Source organism: Maniola jurtina, chromosome 18, assembly GCF_905333055.1.
Source record: "Maniola jurtina chromosome 18, ilManJurt1.1, whole genome shotgun sequence".
NCBI lineage: Eukaryota > Metazoa > Arthropoda > Insecta > Lepidoptera > Nymphalidae > Maniola > Maniola jurtina.
Genome location: NC_060046.1, coordinates 4,564,246 through 4,589,657, shown reverse-complemented (window position 1 = coordinate 4,589,657; position 25,412 = coordinate 4,564,246). Strand labels below are relative to the sequence as shown.

General features: G+C 37.0%; 1 protein-coding gene and 1 non-coding gene across 3 annotated transcripts in view; both read left to right on the top strand.

The window, feature by feature from the left end:
* Positions 1 to 24,321, top strand: part of LOC123874348 (lachesin-like) — an 87,357-nt gene extending 63,036 nt beyond the window's left edge. For both annotated transcript variants that reach the window (XM_045919619.1, XM_045919620.1), the window contains exons 5-12: positions 4,644 to 4,851; positions 13,467 to 13,637; positions 16,744 to 16,872; positions 17,421 to 17,559; positions 19,126 to 19,277; positions 20,363 to 20,470; positions 23,347 to 23,409; positions 23,742 to 24,321. In XM_045919619.1, the coding sequence (XP_045775575.1) occupies positions 4,644 to 4,851; positions 13,467 to 13,637; positions 16,744 to 16,872; positions 17,421 to 17,559; positions 19,126 to 19,277; positions 20,363 to 20,470; positions 23,347 to 23,409; positions 23,742 to 23,956 (1,185 nt within the window). In that variant the 3' untranslated portion in view covers positions 23,957 to 24,321. The remainder of the gene's footprint in view (positions 1 to 4,643; positions 4,852 to 13,466; positions 13,638 to 16,743; positions 16,873 to 17,420; positions 17,560 to 19,125; positions 19,278 to 20,362; positions 20,471 to 23,346; positions 23,410 to 23,741) is intronic.
* LOC123874696 lies at positions 2,950 to 3,062 on the top strand. The gene has a single exon (XR_006797984.1). It is a non-coding gene; the product is annotated as a U6 spliceosomal RNA (small nuclear RNA).
* Positions 24,322 to 25,412: the final 1,091 nt, after the last annotated feature.

The following is a 25,412-nucleotide window of genomic DNA, read 5'->3' as shown; positions in this document are numbered from 1 at the left end:
TTTGCACTATGATTGCGCTAATGATAGAGTTATCATTAAGGTATAAATAATTCGTATTGAATTATTTTATTATTATTTTCAATTAAATCCAATATTTGTATCGTTTAATAGTTTTCCCGACTTACTTGCTGGGCGATTGCGAAAAAGCTGCTTCAATAACTACAAACTCAATTGTTGTGATTGACTGCATTTAAAGCCGCATTTATTCTTGTTGCAACAATGCAATTTAGCCATTATTGGGAGAGTATCGGTCAGAGATGGTTACCATCCACACTACACCATGTCACACAATTTAATAAACACTAAACTTACAAGTGGGTGGATTAGAAAGGTGGAGAATATTATTGTAAACTAGCTGATGCCCGCAGCTTCGCCCGCGTGGATTTAGGTTTCTAAAAATCCCGTGGGAACTTTTGATTTCTCAGGACAATGTCGCAAAGTTTTTCTATCGATTAAAAAAAAATTACGCAAATCGGTTCAGAAATCTCGGAGATTTCGGTGTACCTAGGTATAAAAACACAACTCCCTTTTTGAAAGTTGGTTAAAAAAGTAGCCTATGTTACGCCCTGGTCAATCCTCTATTTGTCTGTGAAAATCCCGTCAAAATCGGTTCAGCCGTTCCGAAGATTAGCCTTTTCAAACAGACAGCCAGACAGACAGACAGACAAAAATTTTAAAACCGGGTGATTCAGTTATGGTATCGTTCAGATAACCATATGAGCTTAATATGAGATAGTTATTTCGAAATTACAGACAGACACTTCAATTTTATTTATTAGTATAGATTGAATACTTGAACAGAGCAACCACGGAGTTTCTTGCTGGTTCTTCTCGGTGGGAGCGGCATTCCGAACCAGTGGTAGATTATTTTGACGATTCGAAAGCACTTGTAAAAGTTTACTTGAATAAAAATAATTTGAATTTGAATTTGGAGGTCCGTCTGTGGAGGCGCGCTATCGAAAGGCCTATAACCAGCAGTAGACGGATAACAGCAGTAGGCTGATTGAATAAAACTTACAAGAACAAGATAAAATTATACGAATCTCAATTAAATTTGACGCTAACTAAGTTAAATCTAAACCAATAAACACAGTGCCTAAAAATACAAATCACAAGTATAAATTAAAAATTTATAACACCCCCGACAAGTGAAGGTTACAGTAACTAGAAAAGAGCTGATAACTTTCAAACGGCTCAACCGATTTTCTTGGATTATAGCTAAGAACACTCTCGATCAAGCCACCTTTCAAACAAAACAAAACTAAATTAAAATCGGTTCATTAGCTTAGCAGCTACGATGCCACAGACAGATACACAGATACACACGTCAAACTTATAACACCCCTCTTTTTGGGCCGGTGGTTAAAAATACAAATCCAAATTACTTATTTCACGGCAGGCGAGAACTTGGCCGTCAGCGACAATTTGCTTTTCAATCCGCTGCCTGCCGCCTGTGACCAGCCAAGTGGCAAATTTATTAGCATTTCGAGGCGTTACCTTATTAAAGCTTTACACTTTGCTTAGTTTTCTTTCTTCTTTGCAAACAAATTCGTTTCGCAAAAATTAACTTTTGTGCGTTACTTAGAAATTAAGTTTTTTTGACACCTTTTATTTTATATTGTAGAATACGTGTGGATTTATTTTTTTAAAAATCCCGTGGGAACTTTGATTTCCCAGGACAAAAGTAGGCTCTCCGTAATAGCCCGTTCCCGGGATGCAACTTGTTTCAGTACCTCGTAAAAGCATTTAAACGGATGATCCTTTAAAAATCCCGAGGGATCACCAGGATTTAGGAATGCAATTCCTTAGAGCATCAGTGTTGAGGAGTTGGGTCCTCAAGGTTAACGACAAAGTGTTAACTTGGTACCTTCAATATCAATTTATAACCGACAGTTTCAAAATCCCATCAGCTTTGGTGATCAGGTCCTGTGCAGCATCAGGATTGAAGAGTAGAAATCCAAATTTTAATAGGACAATGTTGCAAAGTTCCTCTATCGATTAAAAAAAATACGCAAATCGGTTCAGAAATCTCGGAGATATCAGTGTACATAGGTAGAAAAACACAACTGCTCCATTTTTAAAAGTCGGTTAAAAAAGTAGCCTATGTTACTCCCTGGCCAATCCTCTACTTGCCTGTGAAAATCCCGTCACAATCGGTTCAGCCATTCCGAAGTTCAAACAGACGGACGGACAGACAGACAGACAGACAACAAAGTGATCCTATAAGGGTTCCGTTTTCCTTTTGAGGTACGGAACCCTAAAACTAGATCTCGTAAGTCACATTGTTCGTATCCTACTTATATTAAGCACTTTGCATAAAGTTACTTTTAATATTCAACGGTAAAACCATGTCAAGTGCGCTGACAGCACACAAGTAGAAAATTGCTAGCACAAGGAGCGAGCTCTGTGAAATAAAACTAGCAGCCCAAGAACAATCAAAGCGGCAAGCCTTTCTCTCGGTTTTTTTATCGGCGAAGCGGCGATGGTCTATATCGACTGTTGAACTGGCAATCGGTACTTAATTTTGACAGCTTTACAGGGTAAAGGAAATAACATTTTTCGCTCAGCGAAATAGTAACTGTACGTGTATATGACTGCCAGTGAAGATGAAACCACACTTGTGTGAATGCGTTTTAAATTTGTTTGTTCCAGACCATACGCCTGTCGTGAACTGTGGCACTGCAGAGTACAAATAATAATGAATAGAATAGAATTAGATTTATTTGTTGATCCAACACATAATATAAAACACAATAAACTTGTTACAAATTATAACGCCCTAAAATCTAACTTAACTTAAACAGTATAATTCTGTATACTATGTGTCGTGGCAACGAAAAGGCCCGAAACTCAGCTTTATGTTGCGGATATACAATGTACCCACAACGCTGTTATTTTGTGCTGTTAATGAGATCGTCAAAAGTTTTGCCCATGTTGACATGTTGCCCGCTTCAGCAGTAAAAATTATACTTAAATTGGAACGATACTTATAGAGAATATTTAGCATGGTAGCATGGTCCCTGCGAAAGGTTGATAAAAATTTTAAAGCGTCCCACATTTTTTTGGCACCCGGCGCACGTTCTAAAGTCCCTAGTCGATATGTCGCATTGATTACGCTAGGGCTGGTTGCACAAACGAAGTAGGTGCGCGAAGCCGTGCCTTCATGAACATCATCTCTTGGCTGTATTAACGGAAATCGTATATTTCAATCTGGGAAATGATATTATAATCTCTATTTAGCATGGAAATGTGGGTTTTAATATTCAAAGTGGATTTCGCTCTTGGAGAAATTCTATTCAGGCCTTGATGCTTATATTAGATGCCAATATTAGATTATACGTTAAGAAGAAGCCCTATTTTTAAAATTTATTACACATATTTAAATCTTTAAAGGTGATGAACGCGACTTTTTTCGCGTAGATCGGTTTTATAAAATCCCGTCGCTAATCTTTGATTTTGCGGGATATAATATAGCCTATGTCTGCCTCCGGGCTGCAAGCTATCTTTGCACCAAACTTGGTCAAAATTGGTTAAACGAATGTGTTGTAAAAGCATAATAGACAGAATCTGATATTATGTCTGTTTTACTAGTTCCTTACGCCTACCTGCTAGATAAACGCTTTACAAATAGGCTGCGATCCAGCTTAATTTTTAGAAAGCTATTATTTAACTAATAAACCTTTGAATAACAACAGACTTACGAATACAAATGTAACATTATTTTAATAGTTTCAAAAGTTTCGGTTACGATCGTTTAAAATCATTATGATAATATCTAAACATTTTCGGGCTAACATTCAAATAGATAACGCCATTTCAGTGGGGTCTGAACTCTGAACAAAGGGTCAACTTCGCTACCAAATGTTTTTGACTTCTGTGACACCATTTACATATTCCGGCAATCGAGATTTTGTGCGTGGGTACAAAGCTTCTGTAATATTATATTAAATTGAACTGGAAGTAGTACGAAAGGGCCATAATAGAATAAGTAATTTTCTTTTTCCGAGGGATCCTCTCTCGTGAAATTTAAAGTAATGCGATCTCACTTGATTTCTGACCCCGGGCACAATAGCAATCGGTTTATTTTGGACTTCTTGCAAATTTTCGTCTTGTAAAGCATGATGTTACACTTTATGGAGCTGTTTTATGGGTATTATTTTAGGACCCTTCCTTCCTTTTGAAGAATCTCGTAATTTCGTCTTGTTAACTTTTAGATGAGCATTCAAGTTAGATTGTACATTTAAGTTTGACAATATCTGAAATATGGTATCGTACCTACAGGATGTTTTCCGCTTTTTAACATGCAGTGGTACAAGTGTTCTCGCTCGTAGGTTCTTTAGCATTTTAGCTTATGTCAACCAAGCGCGCACGAAATTTTTTTTTAAAGAATATTAGCCATGCTAATCATGACTAATACCCCCCTTTCCCTCCAATTTAAACAATGAATTGAGACATAAGGTTAAGTAGAGCAGCTTTTGTTGAAATTCGCATGGGACCGAAGCTACGAACGGTCGCTAGTAAACAATATTTTGAAAAAGGCTCTTACCGTATTAGCAGATGACTCAAAATTATTGGAGGCTAACTATAAGTCTGACCATACGGGTACTTTAGAACGTGTTTCTAAATAACAGGTTTGTTCAAAGGTGGCGTGGATTAGAGCTGACGACCAGACAATTCTAACACTCCACACACGGCTGGTGACCCACAGTACCCGGTACGCGGTCACCAACGACTCGCCGGGGTCATGGCAGCTTCACATCCGGCCGCTGAAGGTGGAGGACCGAGGATGTTACATGTGCCAGATCAACACCAGCACTATGAAGAAACAAATTGGCTGTGTTGATGTATTGGGTATGTATTTTTAAGGTCCATGTAATTAATAATTGAAAATACTACCTATTGCACACCATTATAATGGTGAATACACTGTGAACTAAAAACTTTTGTACCACCTATTATAAAACGTGTATTTGCAATGAATAAATTATGATTATGATAAGATTAAAGCATGTTGATTCTAATAGACGTAAAATTGACATGATTTACATCTCCAGTCGTTATATTATGGTCGAACTATTGCTTCATAGCGATGAGATTCAAGATAAACAAACACACTTTCATATTTTTTTTATAATGAGGTTAGTGATGTTATTAATTAAAAACCAAGGACGCGTAAAGTATATAACTTTTCTGATTTCAGTCCCATTTAGAGGCTGTAAATATATAAAATAAGTACCTAATAAGTTACTAGTTTTAATTAATATAAAATTATATAAATTATTGTGACTAACGATGCTGTGGTAGGAACTATTCAAGATTACTTATCGAAGCTTCGATAATGCCTGATATTCTGAAGATATTTGTCAAATGAATATAATAATATTAATACTAAAACAGCTGTTAATCCCTTTATCAATAATAATAATAATTAATCCTAACAAAATAATTACTCCCATAATTGATCAAGCATTCAGTAATGGTATAACTGTGAAACTGTTTCTTCGTAATTTCGGTTAATGGTTAATCTTTTAAGCCTCTTGTCTCTCACGGTTTCAAGTCACGAGTTTGTGAACACGCGTCGTGCTCGCATCCCACCCTTAAATCACACAGGGCATTAATATTACGTAGATATTGACAATATTGGTGCAGGATATTGTACACGTAATGTCCACGAAACGCATACAAATTCGACCTTTTGGTAATTTTCTTCGTCGTTTCGGGTTTGAGGGTTTCTTAGTAAAACCTCACGGCGAAACAGTGTTATGTGACGTAGCCGAAGGGCATTTGTATTCGTACTCAATTCGTGAAAATACGACTCAATGCGGAAAAAAATCACGTAAATACTATATATAAAAACACGTCATACGATGTCAAAATACGAATCGTAAAAAAATTTATGAGCGCACACGCGTACTATGTTTTGATATGAATTTCGGATCGTATGAGGTGTTTATATATTCGTATTTTTTTTCATGTTGAGTCGTATTTTCACGAATCACGAAAACTAATTGAATACGAATGAGTGTACAAACGCCCTTAGGCTCGAACACCAAATATGATATTAATTCTTTGATGTTTACCTGAGTATCTAACATGTGGCGATGTTCAATGGGATAAAATGTTTCTATAGAAGTTCGTACCTATAGGTAATTATGAGTTTGATTTTACCTAGGCAAATATTGCTGACTACATGATACCCGCGGCTTCGTCCGCGTGGGTTTAGGTATATTATGTGTAACATTAGTAAGTAATATTTGATTTTACTGCTAATAAGAACTGAAAACTAAGCTAATTCGATACAAAAACTGAGCTCAGATATTACAATTTCTCTGCCGTATTTGCCCACCACTCATGTTTGTTTACCAATGTATCTAATGTCTTATTTCTGTTGCTAAGCGGAATAATGTATTTGCTTACTTACTCATAGGGATTCGTAGACTCTCCGACCTACTTGGATAGGTCTTAACACCAGAGATATTACTTTCTGTTATTATAAATAATAATAATAAAAAATAAGCATGTGGAATAAGCTCAGAAAAGAATGGAGAGCTTTTTTGGAAAGAAAAATATATCAAAGTATGTATCATTTTCAACGTAATGTAGAAGCGAAAGTTAAATAATCTCATGGCCAGCTAACACCACTAATTTGACATTAAAAATTAAATGAAAAAATTAAATTAAATAAACTCAGACAACTAAAAAAAACTTAAGATAAATTGAAGGAATTTATTTTGAAACAATAAAATTTGAAGTTTATCTCGATACTATCAACCCGGCCCGGCTTCGCACGGGAAGTTTATTACTAGAGATCTCTAATTGAAAAAAATATACGTAGGTATAGTTTATGTCATTCAAGAATAATAGAGCTTTCTACTGGTGAAAGAATTTTCTAAATCGGTTCAGTAGTTTCAGAGATTACCCCCTACAAACAAATTAACATACCTATTTAAAATACTTGTATAGATTTCGGTAACAGAGCGACTAACACCCGTATTCACAAACGTTACTATCAGGTCTCATAGTGCGCTCGAACGCATAGTGTAGGTTCCACCAATCAGATGACTGTGTCACGTCAATTTACAATGATCTGATTGGACCTACACTATGCGTTCGAGCGCACTGTGAGACCTCATAGTAATGATTGTGAATACGGCCGTAAGCGCCGAATGTTTGTAATTCATTGTACTGATGAACATTGAAATCTACCTATTAATCGCTGTCCGATGCTTGCCATTCCACCACATTAAATCCTAATGCGATTCATCGATCCAGACAATATAATTAAATAGGTACCAGTACCACGCAGATAGATTGTATTTGGTCAGCCACAATTTAAACCGATACCTAGTTGAAATCAAATCTAGCTCTAATAAACTTTTATTTCGATTCAAACGCATAGGTATACAAGGCTATTGAAAGATTTCTCTTTTATAAAGCTTTAATCTTGCTGAAAGATTATTACGGACTAGAAGAAGGAAAGTTTTTAGACAAAACTGTATTTTTAACCCCCGACCCAAAAAGAGGGGTGTTATAAGTTTGACGTGTGTATCTGTTTATCTATCTGTGTATCTGTCTGTGGCATCGTAGCTCCTAAACTAATGAACCGATTTTTTTTTTGTTTTTTTTTTGTTTGAAAGGTGGCTTGATCGAGAGTGTTCTTAGCTATAGTTTTCTTGACAGACACGATGAACGGACAGACAGCCAGACAGACGGACAACAAAGTGAGGGTACAAAATAAGGGTTCCGTTTTTCCTTTTAATGTACGGAACCCTAATAAAAGACGTGGATTTTCCGAATTTTGGAAGACGCTCTATTTATTAGGTCCTAGCAAATAATAATTTATTTTAGACATAGTTCTTATGTCTCTAGTTCTATAGATATCTTATAGTGACTAGATAACTTGGTGACACTACATTCCAGGCGGGAACAATGCCAAATTAGAGTAGACGTAACCGCAAAGTTAATAGATCGTTATACGTAGCTATGCAAGCGGTTCGGAAGGAGTTTGGAGTCTTTAACTGCAAAGTGATTCAATGATACCAATTCTGATGGCAACTTACACCCGTATTCACAAACGTTACTATGAGGTCTCATAGTGCGCTCGAACGCACAGTGTCCGTTCCACCAATCAGATGACTGTATCACGTCAATTTACAATGATCTGATTGGTGGAACCTACACTTTGCGTTCGAGCTTATTGTGAGACCTCATAGTAACGTTTGTGAATACGGCCGTTAGAGTATTCCCATCTTTTTTTTTACATTGGTTAGGTTATACTAAAAAAAGTTCATAAACAGTAAAGGTTATTCGAGCAAACTGCGTCGTAATCTTCCATATTAAGGGTCGTGATTCATTCCATTAATCATATAGTAATGGAGTTTTGTTTGGAGAATGAAAATGCGTTAGGTTTCTACGCTCCCTTCTGCATGCGACTCAACAGTACTTACCTATACTAAGTAGTATTTCACGATAAGATAACTATGGTTAATTATGTTGTAGATACATCATTATCATTCTGGGGACTTCCACACGCTAGGGTCTTGTGCCCCCTAAAGGCCCATTCACACCAATTGCGTACACGTGACACGTGCGTAGTGACGCGCGTACACCCCTAACACACCGGGTTACGCATACGTCCACGCTTTACGCAAGCGGTTTGCCATGATTTATACAGTTCCATACATTAAAATGCAGTGGTACGCTCTACGTCTACGCTTACGCAGCTTGTGTGAACGAGCTAGAAATCCAGCGGCTCCGATCATAGTTGCACAATTCCTAAACTAAATTAACAAATCTAAATCTAATGCTGTCCTTTGCCACAGGGAGCATTGTGAAACGGAAAGCAATATATTTAGACCTGTCATTTAGGTTTAGTTCAGAGACTTAGCCGTATTGTTAGATCTTAGTGATAGTAACCGGGAATGACTCGCAGACACGGAGGAAAAATTATAAAAGGATTCGGATCTCCTGAGCCGTTCGCTTATCGCCAAGTAGTCAACTGGATGGACCGGCTATGCTTTTCTCCAGGATAATCAAGTAATTTATGCTATAGAAACTAGGCTGCACCGCCCTCATTCAAGCAAAGAATATTTTGAGGTCATTTCGAGCTCAATTTTAAAAGATTCAATGCAATATTTCGCTACAAAATGTAGCCATATTTCAATGCGTCGACTTTATTCGCCAGCGTTGAACTACACCCACTGTGCTCGTCCTAAATAAATGACACGTACTGTAAAATGGATTGCAGAGTGTTTCTGACGGGACATAAATTATATTGAAGAAAATTGTTGGCAATTTTAAAGAATAGTGTCGTGAGGAATTCACGGTGAATAGGGAGTTCTAAAAGAAAATCTTTTGTTGGAAATTGATTTACAGTTTAGTTGTTAAAGTATTTTGTAAAGTAATTTCATTTTAAAGACCGTTTGTCTTCAATGTAAAGAACGTCTGAAGTCTGAATAGTCTCTATTATAATGATTTTTTAACCCCCAACCCAAAAAGAGGGGTGTTATAAGTTTGACGTGTGTGGTATCGTAGCTCCTAAACTAATGAATCGATTTTTTTTTTCATTTGAAAGGTGACTTGATCGAGAGTGTTGTTAGCTATAATGCAAGAAAATCGGTTCAGCCGTTTGAAAGTTATCAGCTCTTTTCTAGTATTGTAACCTTCACTTGTCGGGGGTGTATAAATTTTTAATTTACATTTGTATCTAGTTCATTTTAATTATTATTTTTAATAAAACTTTTGCTTGAATTTTTGCCACTTGATCTCATTTTTAAGGTTCCGTACTATAAGGGTGCCAGAGGGACCCTATTTCTAAGATTCCATTGTCCGGCCCGTCTGTTCGTCCCTCTCTCTGTCTGTCTGTCAGATGGCTGTATCGCATGAACCGTAATAGGTAGAGTTTTCAAAAGAGTTGAAAGCACAGAGTGTGTCTTTTTACTGTCGCTATAACAGCAAACAGTAAAAATTTCAAAATGACTGTTATGAAAAAGTACATCATATTATTATATCTTGTACGAAATACCTGTTTACATTATACCAATACGTAATACTTTTATTAGTATACGGAACCATTCGAGTGCGAGTTCGATTCGCACTTTACCGGTTTTAAAGTTAAGGACTATTAAAATAATCTTAATTTTTATTACCCTACAATTTTTATTATATACTGAAAGTATATTGCAGTATCCGACATTCAATTGTACAGCATTAAAAAAATTATACTTATAATGTCATATAAAAAACGAGAATAATGACGAAAATGACCATTCCACTGTCGTTTCTTTAATTTTAAGGAAGGCATAAATATTTATGCAAAGATCCTTATCCGTGGATTTATGTGTTCATTTTGACAAAAAAAAGCGAATAAAAAGGAAATTATTCAGCTAGAATTTATTGCCTTGGACGAGAATAATGATTCTATGATGTTAAAATTAATGGTGTCCCCTGTAGAGGCCATTGTTTTAACATCATCTGCTTTTGAAAATAAAAACCGCAATGCTACTATTAAAATTTTAATTTACACTTGTGTTTGAAATCTATTAAATAGAGGAAAAAAGATTTTTAGAATAGTGTGTTATGAAACTAAACGCACGCAGAAATCACCTGAGAAACTCTAATAATAATCTGCGAAGTTCCGGTCGGTTGATTCGGTAAGTCGTTATATAATATAATTAGTATTAGCAATGGTCGGAACAGATAGAAAGTATATAATGTCTTCGCTCCATTTTAGTTATAACGCTATTCCGATTACTCCGAATTAGTCTTCGAGCACAGCTATTACAAAATAAAGAATTCAACGCCAAACATACATCCCCGCTGCATCAATCTCCCTTTATACCCAAGTTAATGGTCCGAAGTCATTTTTGTAATCCCATTGTAACGGGAAATGTCACTCGTATTGATTGTAACTACTATCGGAATACACTAGTCACTTCACAGTTGACCTGGTTTCCACAAAGCTGTTTCCGCAGGACCCTTGTATGATTTGCAAAACAGGAGCTGATTGGAAATGAGCTCTATCGGAGAATTGTGTTGATCCCGATCATAAACCGTTGCATTTAAGTGATTGCTCGATTGAAATTAGTTGATGAGAGATTAAATGCTTCATTGTCCACTTGTTATCGTTTTTCTTCTGATTGAATAGTTTTCTCTTTTTCCTCATACACTCTGATATTCTCGTATCTTCTGACTCTACAATTTGTTTTTGGTGCAAATAAAAAATAATTAAATCCATACAGCCATAATTTAAAAATGCAATTTAGTGAGTCTGTCTGTTACCTTTTTATGGTCCATCCTTTTGACCGATTTTGATAAAGTTCCGTAGGTATTATAGGCTACCAGACATTCAAGAAAATCAAAGAGCTTCCACGGGGTTTAAAAAAACCTAAATCCACGTAGATGAAGTCGCGGGTACCTATCTTTTATTTGGTACAGAGATATCTTGCATAGAGACGAGAATAAACTTTAAGTTTATCCCGGAAAATTAAAGAGTTTCTACAGAAATTTTAAAAACCTAAATCCCCGTGGACGAAGTCGCAAGCATCGTCAATTTGGTACAGAGATAGTTTGCCTGCTGAGACGAGAATAGGGTCTATTATTCCGAAAAATTGAAGAGGTCCCACCGCATTTAAAATTCTCTATAATGCCTTTCGTTCGATTAAAAAGACTAGGTGATTAATAAAATAGAGATTTAAGGATATGCCTTCAACTTTATCCAAGCGTAAATTAAAGCAAAAAAAACTTTGTTTCAGAAGAATTAACTTAATTTGAGTTAACATTTAAAGCTGATAAGGAGTACAGTATAATTTTGCAATACCGTTTAAGATATTACAAAGTAACGACCATTTCCATTGTCGTTATTTAATTTCAAGAAGGGCGTAAATATTTATGCAAGGATCCTTATCCATAGATTTATGCGTTCATTTCGACCAAAAAAGCGAATAAAACGTAAATTATCCCGCCAGAATTTATATCCGCGGGTGAGAATAACGATTCTATGATGTTTAAATTACCAATGTTTCCCTTAACGGCTATTGTTTTAACACCGGGCAATTTCAATGAAAACCATCAAACACCGCGAAGTGCCACTTCAAACAAATATCGTTAAACATGGCTAAACGTATTGTGGATTTTATGTTTTGTAATTCTTTCCAACGGTTTGTGTTTTATAAGGTTATCTTTATGTGTTTGTTTCACGACGATGTTTGGAATTTATTCGTGCTGCAGTTGTTTTGTTCTGCTGTGCATTAAACTAATTGGCATGTTTTATGTGAAAAAACTGAAAAACAGTTCTTATTTAGTCATGAAACATCAACGGAATTTCAGGACCTGAATGCACTGACCTCTACTAATATAAGTACGCTGGACTTGCTATTGCCGACCTGTTTTTGACAGCTTGACAGCTAAAGAAAATATGTCTAAAACCTGTAACTTACATAAATAAAACCGTGTAGGAGCCAAAGGGAAAATGCCATACCCCTTTCAAGTTAATCCGCTAGCATATTCTTAGACTACATTATCACTTACCGCCAGGTGAAATTGCAGTCAAGGGCTAAATTGTGTCTAAATAAAAAAAATTAAGACTGTTAATAGTAGTACCTACTGTGTTATTTAGATTTGAAACCAAACATCGCCAGATATACTGCAAACACTCGAGGGTTTGCTGAATTAATTCAGCAAAATGTAGTTATTCTAAGCTTTTTGCTGCGCCGGCTGCTCAAATGACAAAGTAATCTCTAGCAACTGACGCAGTGAGATACTCAAATCTGGGTCTATTGTCCGTATTTGAAACATTTACCTAATATGATTCGCGAAACAAATTGTCTGATTAAAGTTTTAATACGACTGGCCAAAAAAATAGTGTAATTTTTTAGGGTTCCATGCATAGTTCGCGACAGGTCGACATGGCAATCGGGGTATGAGGTGGGGGGACGTCCGGCTCACCCGCACGTCACCCACGCTATCCCGCACCGGGTTAGCGTGGGTGTTGTGCGGGTCTGCGGGCCGTCCCCGCCCCGATTGCCATGTCAACCTGTCGCGAACTATATTTAAGTTTCTTTGTTCCACCAATCATTTTGTATTTTAAGGCCGCCATTTTGGTTTTACACAAGTGTAAATTAAAAAATTATAACATCCCCGACAAGTGAAGGTTACAGTAACTAGAAGAGAGCTGAGCTATTACTATTGCACGTTTTAGACAAATCCATTAGAGATCTTATTGATTAAAATCCATCCAGCCGTTGGGATTGTTCAAGAGTATAGATAATGCCACCTCCATACCAGATAGCCGTGAGAAACATAACCCTGTCTTCGGTGTCGGGTAAAAATAATTGATGTCTGTTCTGCCGTCTTCCAACATTTGGTAGGTACCTACATCTAATTCTAATTCCTCCCCATCTCACCCTTGTATCGCCTTTGTGTTTCTGTAGGCTGTACTAACATTGTTATTTTCTATTGTTAAACAGTTCCACCGAATATAGTCGACGAGGGAACTAGCGGAGATATAGTTGCAAGAGAAGGAACCGACGTCAGCGTCACGTGTAAGGCAGATGGTAGACCATTACCACGCATTCTTTGGAGAAGAGAAGATGGCACTAATATACTGTTGAGGAATGAAGATGGCGAACTTCATAAAGGTGAACTTCAATGATTTTAAATTCGATAATAGATAGACGAAACAATCTCTTGATGGTAAACGGCAATGCCTGAAATGAAAGTGCTTTTTGGTTAGAAAGATTATATTTAACCCATTAGCAACTAATGAGTATGGTTGTTCATTTCCTAATGATAAAAAGAACAAACAGTTGAGGAAAAAGTTACAGTGCGCGCAAAACAAGTAAACTAATCTGAACACGACGCGTAGATATAATTACATATTGTACAAAAGCAGATCTCAGCTCGGTTTGTGTAATGTGTACCTATAGTCTAAGCTAAGCTAAGCAAACCCCTAAGTATTTTGCAACTTCAGTTGGACTTCTTGTATTATGCACACTACAATTATAGTATACTAACGGAACCATAATTTAAGGAACCAAAAGCTTAATTTGTTATAATCCGCTGAAACAGACAAATCTGTATGGTGCAGCATGCAATATGCACAGTCCGTCCTCCCACTGCTAAACATGCAGAAAAAGCCATGTAGATTGTAGATCTTACAATGCACAATCGCACTTTGTATTAGATAGACGCAAATGGCAAAAATTCAAGTTCTTGCTGTGGCTTTCATTAAATAACAAAGAATGGATAAATTAGGGATCTAGAACAAAATTAAAATTTTAATCACAAACCCTTATCAAAGAGAATTAAGGAGTTAGTCGAAATACCCACAATACTCCGCGTACTATAATAGGTGTAATGAGAAAAAAATATAAAACAACAAACAAAAGAGTAGCTTTACCACAAACGAGAATAAAAAGCTCGGATTCCCAGACAGATTAAAAATACAGTTCCAAAATATCTCGTCTGCATTATGAAAGACGACAATCCGATATGAATATTCGTGTCATACCGTAGAAGGTAAAATTAGGGGAGAGATATTTTAGGGTTCCCCATCCGAAGGGTGCAACTGGATCCTATTTCTAAGCCTCCGCTGTCTTCTCATGAACTGTGAAAGATAGAGAGCTGAAATTTTCACGGAATGTGTATTTCTATTGCCGCTATAAAAAAAATTAAATGGGTTCCATGAAAATTAAATAAAAGTGTTATTTCTCGTACGATGGTACGGAACCCTTCGTGTGCGAGTCCGGCTCGCTCTTGACCGATTTTTTATACAGATGATTGTGAACGCCCGCTCTCACGTTTTGGTTACTTTTTATTCTCAAATAAAACGTAGCTGCCATTTTTAATTTATTTCTGTCATATCCGGTCCTCGTTTCCTCGTTTTGAGGTCTATTGTTAAAAGAAAATGATTCGCTATTTTTATTATTAGACAGATTTTTCAATTTCTTCTACTGAACCAATTCTTATGGAACCTTAGACACGGAATTCATTTCCGTCACAATACAAAATTATTTGAACTCCGGGTTCCGACTCCTCTCTCTTCATGCTGTAGAGTACAGATAAAATAGTACCCCTGTTTACGCGGCGGTGCTAATTCACAGAATTCAGGTTTTCCTCAATACTTAAGTGCTTCAAGGTTATTCTGCATTTTCCGCATTTTCTGGCTTAACAAAATCAGAAATGATGACTCGTGTAACAAATACCATCAGCTACCGGTGTGCAAAGCAATAGCTCTGAGGCGATGGCAATGGGCATATTTTGCGAAAAGAGGAGAGCAAGTGGCGTTTCAATGGTAGCCTACCAGTCCAAGGTGACTGGCCGACCAACCAACACCAGGAGGAGGTCCACTGAAGCAGGCCTTAAAAATAGCAGCCAAAGATAGGTTGACATTGAAAACCTTTTGCTACAGTTCTAAAGAGAATAAATAATACCCCATCATCATCATATGTGGCCCACGAAACGTTGTAATTTAATAGTAAATAACAATAATTTAGGTACTTACTTGATAAATATCGTAGGAAGGAGAAATTATTTAATGAATTCCTGCAAAAATACCTATACCTAATTCGAGCTCGACGAAGTAGACTTTTCCTTTGAAAGGAAAATCAGGTCGGCAAACTTGTTTGTCATTATAACTACGTAAATACTCGTAATTAAGTGCTGTCGTTTTGCGGAATAAATTAAATACAAGGCAAGGGAATATTTGCAATAAATAATAAATAAGTAAAATAAATAAAGATAGTAAAGCTAAATTATTATTGCTAGTAGGTATACCTACATGGTACTTGGAATTTTCCTTGCCAATCCGTTTGCCGTATAATTTTTTTATTATAGGTATATTTTAGTTTTAAAGTAAAGCGTTAAACTCACAAAACGCGCGATGAAAATGTGTCCATAGCGACTTATAAACGTTGGACAAGCTCTACACCGAGTGCAAATAGTAGCTAGGCTCTCAAATTCGCGTCACCGCGCCGCGTTCAGATTAGGTAAAAGTTTATTTACGCCAGAGCAGATTTAAGCGACATTGCGGCATGACACACGGCCGCTTATGATCTAGGGGTGGCGCTTCCAACATCAATTGTCGCATATTGTAGCAAAAACCGTGTAGCATAACAACACCTTATGTCACCTAATACCAATTCTATAGTACAATTAGTAGTCTTAGCATAAAATACACTGGTACAGCATTCTACATTGTCAATTATAGTTGCTCCAGCCTTAACAGTTACTTTGCTCTCTCATATTACAGTTTTACGTGCTTTGATGACGTGCTTCACACATACCTCTTTCTTAATAGAACAAATCGCAACGCGTACACGCGCGATTAGTATCCTACCTTAAATTTTATAGTACAGTGTACTGTGGCTATACTTTGTGTCAGTAGAAATAAACCTTTAGCAGTTTTTATGAATTGTGGTCAGTAGACCACTAGTGGAAGGTCCCGGGTTCGATTTCCAGCAGGGGTTCGGAATTAACTAATTTTTAAATTTCTGGTCTGGTTTGGTGGTTCAGCCGAGGCTAGTTATCATTCTACTGGCAAAGCCGTGCCGCCAAGCGATTTAACGTTCCGGTACGATGCAGTGTAGAAACCAAAGGAGTATGGGTTTAATGAAAACTATCATACCCTTTCCAGGTTAGCCCGCTTCCATTTTAGACTGCATCATTACTTACCTGCAATCTAATGAGATTGCAGTCAAGGGCTAGCTTGTATCTGAATTTAAAAAAATTCCGTTTCTTTCACAGTTGATATGTACACGGGTCCATTGCTGAACCTCACAAAGGTGGAACGTCGACAGATGGGTGCATACTTGTGTATAGCGTCCAACGATGTGCCACCTTCGGTTAGCAAGAGGATAATGCTGAGTGTAAATTGTAAGTAGAAGGCTCTATCTATAGTACCTACACTTAGTGCGCCCAACCTGGGGATTTTTCTTACTTTTTTGGATAGTTCATATAAAATTATAACATTGTAAACATAAATAGATTATAATCATGACACAAAAAACCAGGTATTTTGCAATATATTTAACGAATAATTGAAATGTCCTCCTGAGGTAAAACTTGCACATGGCAGCTGTCACATCGCGTAGAGATTAATCAAGCTATCAATATCAGCTATTTAACTAGTATTTAACCCCCGACACAAAAAGAGGGGTGTTTTAAGTTTGACGTGTATATCTGTGTATCTGTCTGTGGCATCGTAGCTCTTAAACTAATGAACCGATTTTAATTTAGCTTTTTTTTTGTTTGAAAGTTGGCTTGATCAAGAGTGTTCTTAGCTATAATCCAAGAAAATCGGTTCAGCCGTTTGAAAGTTATCAGCTCTTTTCTAGTTACTGTAACCTTCACTTGTCGGGAGTGTTATAAATTTTTAATTTACACTTGTTAACTCTTTAAGTGAACTTGATCTTTTGTTGCAGTTGGTCCTTCAATAATGATAGCGACGAAGGTGATCGGAGTTCCTACAGGATCACAAACTAAAATGGAGTGCCTTGTAGAAGCTTATCCACCAGCTATCAACTATTGGCTGAAGAGTGGAGAGGAAATGATACTCTCTGGGTATGTAAGTGAGTCGTAATTTGGTTGTAGTATTTTTCTGTGAGCCATCAGCACTATGAAGAGGCAGTGGTCACTGAGCAGACCATGTTTGCGATGACTGTTGAAGCCGAAAACCCACGGGGGGAACTCTGAATGCACTTTGGATGCCTTCAAGCACGACGTATGAAGAGGATGGCACGAAAGTGCAACGAGTATGGTACTATACCCCTCCTACATTTATGTCCCACAATAGTCCCTTGACTGGTATGATGATAATAAATTTTTATCAAAAACAGATTTTGTACTAGCTGATTACAATAGGATGAAACGTTGGGTCGTGCTAAAATATATTTATTTGATTGTGAATTGCAGCGTTTTCTCCGAAGTGACGATTTAATCTAAGATAGAACCTACAAAAAGCAACCTAAAAAACTGCCATACAAGGAGCATGCCAGTTTTGTGTAGTACACTTCAATCCTTGCGTCCGTCATTTTACAATCCAACTGGTAGTAACTTTGGTTATACAGTAAGCCTGAAACACACAATAAATACATACTTGAATCCTGCAAAATAACGTCGATTTGTCGAATACAATATTCGGTACTTTCACTGATAAATTCATGAGAACCAATTTATTTTATTACATCGTATAAATACTAAAAGGGATTTTAAAAAACACTTAAACTGAATAGAATTTTACTTCACACCGTGCGTGAAATCGTGAAAAAATGAGTGTCCCTTCGATTCCAATAAATCCCGGTTGCTGCTTTTATCACTATCAAAATACAAAATAAAAAAAGCAAAAAAGGCCTAGCATGATTGACGGCGAACTTCCTCGCAAATTATTTTTCCCTGTCAGAACAGATTTTCGAGTACTCTCTCTCTGTGGCTGTCAATATATCACTAGTTTTGCAGTATGTTACTTTGTACCTTTTGTTTGTGTTAATTGAAAAACCGTGGGTAACAACTATATGATCTGGTACAAAGCGAGGATCAGATTACCTTTGTTCATTGATGCTGACGCTACGTACGTTCTTGAAATTAATAATGATTAAAATAAAAAGACCTCGAATTCAGTGGAACAAAACTACATAGATCAATGTCATGACACACTAACGTTACGTTAGATTCACTATCATGGTGGTTTATGGGTGGCTTCTTCGCCGTGGTTTCAAACACTAGATCTCTATAATTGCTAGACATAGATTTTATAAGGGTCTCCAAAGAATAACGTTTTGTACCAGTTGTGTCTAATGACTCCCAGTTACTTCTTTAAGCATAGATAGAGCAAGTTTGACAGTTCACAGTGCTAAGTTTTTAGATGCAATATCACCAATCTAGAACCTTGGGTCTCCGTCGTCTATCAATTTGACACTTTAATTAGTGGTAATTCTTGTTCTCCTGGAGACCTCTCCTCTTCGTTTCTCATTTCATCACGTACCTAGTATTACAAACAATGGGTAAACTAATGTTATGTTATGTTAAACTAATGTTAATGTTAAGTTGAACAAAAAAATGGAATGCGTGCGAAGAAGTGAGACTTTACGCAATTCTATGAACAAAAAATTACATAAAACTTATTTTCAGGGGAAAACACGAAATCAGCGAAGTCCGCGTGTCTTCATACCAGATACGGACAATTCTCACTGTAACAGAGTTCAGTAGCGAAGACACTGGCACATACACTTGTATCGCCACAAACACCATTGGCAAAGCTGAAGGGACTTTAAGATTGTATGGTAAGTGTTACAATAGTTAAGTTATACCCAAGTCTAATTGGTACTACGTGACCGAGCAGATTCTGAAGAAAAGGTATTCAGAACCAAGCATTTTAAGAGTTCCGTACTTTAAAAGGAAAAAAGTAACCCTTATAGGATGACTTTGTTGTCTGCCTGTCTGTCTGTCTATCTGTTTATCAAGAAACCTATACTTGACATCAAGTCAAACGTGTTCAGCCGGAGTGCGGAGTAGTTAATGATACATAATTTAAAGTTATTATACAACCCCATATACATATTATGTATAATTTTTTTGAAGACTTTCACCATCACAAAGATTTATTTTAAAATCCTGATGTGTGAGAATATTATTATACAGGTACTAACAGACTTTCGTTTTATCCTCCATCATATTATTATTAATTCTTTGCAAGTTATTCGTGAAATTAACCAAGTGTTAGCTAACATATTGTAAGGAAGGATTTATTACTCTCCAGGCAGCGAACACGCGATCACGAAAAACAACACGTTTATCTTACAACGTAAATTACTAACGAAGAAAGCTTTCCTAATTTTCTAGCCTCTATCCTTCATACAATTTCTTTTATCTTGCTTTGAATGGGAAAGTACTAGCGTAATCCGTATATACTTAACTATAACTTAACTATAGTATTATCATATCATCTTCAATTTTTCCCCAATAAGCATCAACTTTACCTACTGTAATTACCTACTTGATTTTTTGGTGAAGTTTTGGCTAAAACTTATACAATATTAGTCGTACTACCCAAAGATATGTTTTCTATTTATTATTCGATTATTTTCGGAGCTATCAAAATTTAAGCAACACTCTTAGTCGAATATCACTGCCCAATATTTTTTTTTCTTTCTCACTGCCCGATTAGTTTCTCTTACTGCCCTATCAGCCTCTCCTCACTGCCCGATCAGTCTCTCTTGCTATCTGAATAGTCTTTCTCACTTCCTAATCAGCTTCGGCTCTCGCACTTTAGTGAACGGATTTTTTAAAAATAATACTAGGATAGGAATAATACAGGACGCAAACAAAAATTTGGTAGTAAAAATTTATAACCACATTTTTGTTACAGAAATTAAAATAACCACAACAACAACTACGACTACAACAACGACGACAACAACAACAACAACGACAACCACGCCGTCTACAACAACCACGGAGTTTACGACACCACATCGTAAGTCTTACATTTATTATTTCTTATCAAGTTATGTTATAAACTAGCGGATACGCCTCGTGTGTTACTACTTTTAAAAAACCATCTTCGCAGTATTGCCTTTCTAATCAAAATGGTTTGTAGCGCATCGGTTGGATGGTTTCAAAATCTATAAAGGACATGCATTGGTAAAAACATTTTTTGTCTTTAATATATTAAAATTATTATTAGCCGACGCCCACGACTTCATCTTTGTGGATTTATGTTTTTAAAATCTCTTTTTCTTTTGCCGGGATAAATATCACAGACATACAAAAAAAACACGTGGAGCCGTTGCTCCGTTGCGGTGTGATTGAAGGACAAACCACAATTTCGCATTTCAATATGATTATGGGTAGTGTTGACTAGCCAAGTCTTAGTTAGGTGTGATCTATGTTGAAAACCTTTTTTAACTAACAACACGAACAAAGCCCCTGAGAGCCTTTTAAACAAGTAAAAGTTGGATTGAATTGGTGTTTGTTCAAATCTAAAAAATAGGTCTATGTATCCTAGTCTCGTCTTTTAGTATAATTTTACACTTAGTTAAAGTAGCAAAAGGAAATAATGGTGTTATGATTGCCTTGAGTAAAAAACAGTATAAACTAAATATATATATATATATGTTACGGGCAATTTGATAAGTCCGGGCACTATTAATAATGGCCGGTCTGTATTAATAATGCCCGACTCAATTGGGCAATATGATTAAAACAGCATGATTAATCACTTTTCCCGGCCATTATGAATAAGGCCCACCCTATCTTGGGCAAAGTAATAAAATAGGTGAACTGTAGTGTTTTTGTTTATTAAATAAAAGAACCTAACCTAACCTAAGCTTTTTTTTTATACGTGGGAAAATCCTCATGGATACCACCGTGCTCGGGGAGGCGAGGTGGTTATGTCGGACTCTTACCGACTAAAACCCCACGGCTTACCGTCTCAATCGTTGTTGCTGGGCACAGGGACACGAACGTATTCAACTGCGACCCAGCTAACGGCGCCCGCCAAGGCAGGCCCAGCTCTGGGACTAAAAGGGGCCCCAACACCGTTTAAGGCTCGCCGGAAACAAGGGCTTGCCTTCCAACTCGAGGACCTACTCTCACGCGGGTAACAGACTCCCCGTGTCTATTACCCGGAGGCCCTACTCAAGGCGGCAAGCGACGGTCGTGTGCAGCTCGCCTGAGCCCGATTCTCTTGCGGCGCATGGGATGAGAGCTTTCGGCTTCCTCTCTCAGCCGCTGCGCTGCCTCCTTCTGCGTCATTACTTCCTCGCTGAAGGAGACCATCGCTTGCCAGGCCCTCTCACTGTCCACTATGGATTTAGTCACGGCGGGCAATGAGAGGTCCTGCCCCATAATATCCACCAGTGACTAGCGAGGCTCCGCCCACGCCGGGCACTCAGTCAGCGTATGTTGTCCTGTGTCTGAGACACTACCGCACTGGTGACATTCCTCTGTGGGCTCTCTTCGCGCCACCCTGCACAGATATCTTCCAAAGCACCCGTGCCCCGTAAGAACCTGTACAAGGTGGAACGTGAGTGGTCCATGCTTCCTCTTCGTCCAATCCTCGAGGATGGGATGGTTAGCTTCGATAATCTTATGACCAGCAGTAGGTGACTCGAGCCTCCTCTGCCAATGGAAGAGGAGCTAACCTGACCTAACTTAACCTAAGGCCCCCCCCCCCCCCCCCGCACGTACGCGCCCCTGCCAACGGCCGCGGTCCGATTTATCACATTGCCCGGCTACAAGTAGGGAATTATTCATACTGCCCGGTCCAAGTGATAAATTCAAGCTATCTCAAACACTGACTTATCACATGGACCACGGGCCGTCGGGCATTATTAATAATCGCCGGTCAAAATGATAAATTAATCACTTTGCCCATCGCTCTTGGGCATTATTAATAATGGCCGGTCCTTATTAATAATTCCCAGTTAATCACGTTGCCCGTAACATATATATATATGTAGCTTTTGTACTGTTTGCTGTATCAACAGCAATTAAGTTATGCATATATCTATATAACATGCATTGCGTTACATAAACGTATCAATGTAACATAATGCGTCTGTGAATTGCGTACAGCTGAACAAATAGCTGTTATTAGCGACAACCGCGGGGCATCATCTGTTCCAATTATGGGCGCCATAATCGACAATGAGCGGCAATTCTGCATATCTGTTTACTGTTATTTATATGGCGAAAAAGTTGGATGATATTATGATAATGCCCATATTTTAATACCATAACTATATATTAATCCATACTAATACAGAAATGCTTGTCTGTCTGTTACCCTTTCATGGCTTATTTTGTTAAACTAGGTAAAATTTTGCACGTAGCTTATGTGAAAAGGACAATGACAGAATTTCTATAGAATCTTCAGTCAAAAGTCGTTTACAAGAAAGCTATTTGTAGCAATATATTGCTATTTTACCACTGATACCTAAACATAGCATTTGACGCCTCTAGAACTTGCGGTTTTTCGTTAAATCTATGATGAAATCACAAAATAATTTATAATTTTTATAAACTGAAATTAACATTTTCCGATCGCTTATTGCTGAAACTATCTTGTTTCTCATTCAAACATTTTTAGATTTTTCTCGATTGGTGTAAACTACTCTGGTGTATTGAACTATCACCCTCCCGAAACCCGCACTCTACTCCAGGAATCGCCCCAGCTCTAAAGTCAAGCGGTACACCAAAACCCCTAATGAAAAATTATAAAATTCATTTAATATTGTCTCGTGACAAGTCTTTTGGGATTATATTAAAATTACGTTGTTTACTAGATGCGAAAAGTTTATAATTAAAATGACCGACTAAAACTAACCCTAGTTAAATTTTCTTGTTCAGATTACGTGGTGGCGTTACAACCAGCGGAGCAAAAATTTTACACACCCGATGTGACGACATATGGTAAGAAAAATAAAAGTATTTTTACAGTCAGTATTCCCAATCAACATTCAGCATTTGAATTTATGACTGAATCTAAGTTAAATTCTGTTACCGCCATCGAATGCAGTCTGTAGTGATTTATATATATCGTAATTTGTAATTAGAACTGGTAGATAAATCGTCAATTGTAAATCGCTTGGCAGCAAGTCATGTAGAGATCAAGGTTTAATAAAAACTGTCATAGCCAGCTTTCATAGACTGCATCATCACCAGGTAAGATTGCAGCCAAAGACTAACTTGTAGTCGATGAAAAAAATGTGGTACCTAATAAATTAAATATTTTGTTTATTTAGATACAATGCAGAACGTGATAGAGCAGTCTGTCCTCGACAACAACTGGCAACCAACTGCGGAATCGAAGAGTGTTACTTACCATCAAGCTTTTCCTCTCCCCACCCTAGCAATAATATCCATGTTACCACATCTCATGTACTATATTAGCCACTTTCTAATGCTTACTCTCACGACTAAACATAGTCGTAAACCAATAATAAGAGGTGAAAGATGATAAGTTTAGGATTATAAGATATGTGTCAATTTAATGTTTTACATTGAATAGTGTTATTTAATTATTTTGTAAATTAAGTAAAATAATATAGAATTGCTCACTGTAGACCATTATCAATTTTGGATCCTAAAAACAAAAAAATACATACTGCTTATATATAATAATATATGCAAAATATTTGACAGAAATGTAAAGAATTGAATAAGCTATATAATAAGCAGAATGTAAATTTTTATCAGTAAGAATCTTTGTATGTAAAATTTAAATAAAAATGATTGGAAAACTGTACACATACGTCCAATAAAATCTTAAATGCATTAAATTACAGGAAGTAATTTTTTTCTAATACGTCATGACCATGCAAGTCCAAGCAATAAAAAGAATTTCAAATGAAAAAAGAAGAATTGAAATCAGTTGGTGATATTATACATAATTTCATCATCATCATCATCAGCCTGTGGATGTCCACTGCTGGACATAGGCCTTCCCTAAAGAGCGCCACCACACCCGGTCCTCAGCCTTCCTCATCCAGCCACTTCCCGCCAGCCGCTTAATATCATATATCCAATCGCTTAATATTAATATCATCGGTCCATCGTGCTGGAGGGCGTCCCACACTACGTTTGCTTAAACGCGGTCTCCACTCAAGGACTTTCCGGCCCCAACGGCCATCGCCTCTACGACAAGCATGGCCTGCCCATAATTTCATAAGTTTGTAATATTTAAAATAATGGGCCACATGTGATAGTCAAACACTTTTACTGTCCAATGGTTTATATTATTAGCCCAGTAATTAATTTCTATTCATTAGCGCAACGTATTTAAATAGTAGTGACAATAATTTGACATCCTATTACTGAGCATTAATTCGAAAATCATTTTATATTTTATCCGGCTAACAAAATGAATACTAACAACGAAATATCAAATAGGTATGATTTTGTGATAAAACAAAGCTCATAGAATTATATTTATAACAGCCGGTTTACAAACGTAAGTTTTTTCAAGCTCTGGACAGTAAATTATGTGTTATGTTTATTACTTAAGCTATTTCAAATAGGTAAGTATATCAGTTTAATTGAAGTTAAGGTGGAAGCGACGGACCTGCCCGCGAAATTCAAATTTTATTTGGTTTTTCGCAATTTTCCCAAGTTTAAGAAATTAATTCTAGTATCGACTAATTTGTGAGAATAGTCGATACTAGAATTAATTTCTTAAACCGGAGCCTTTCAAGTAAAGATTTTTATATAAACCTGTGAGGATGATACTGCCATTGTCGCAATTAAAATACCATAAGCCTTCGTTGTCGTCTTAGTTTACAAATTGCGAAAAACCAAATTAAATTTCAATTTCGCGGGCAGGCCCGTCTCATGCCCCTTAATAACTTCATATAAATAGCTGTCTATAGGTACATAGTTATGAAATATGTCAAAGTCACAAAGAGTTATACAAAAGT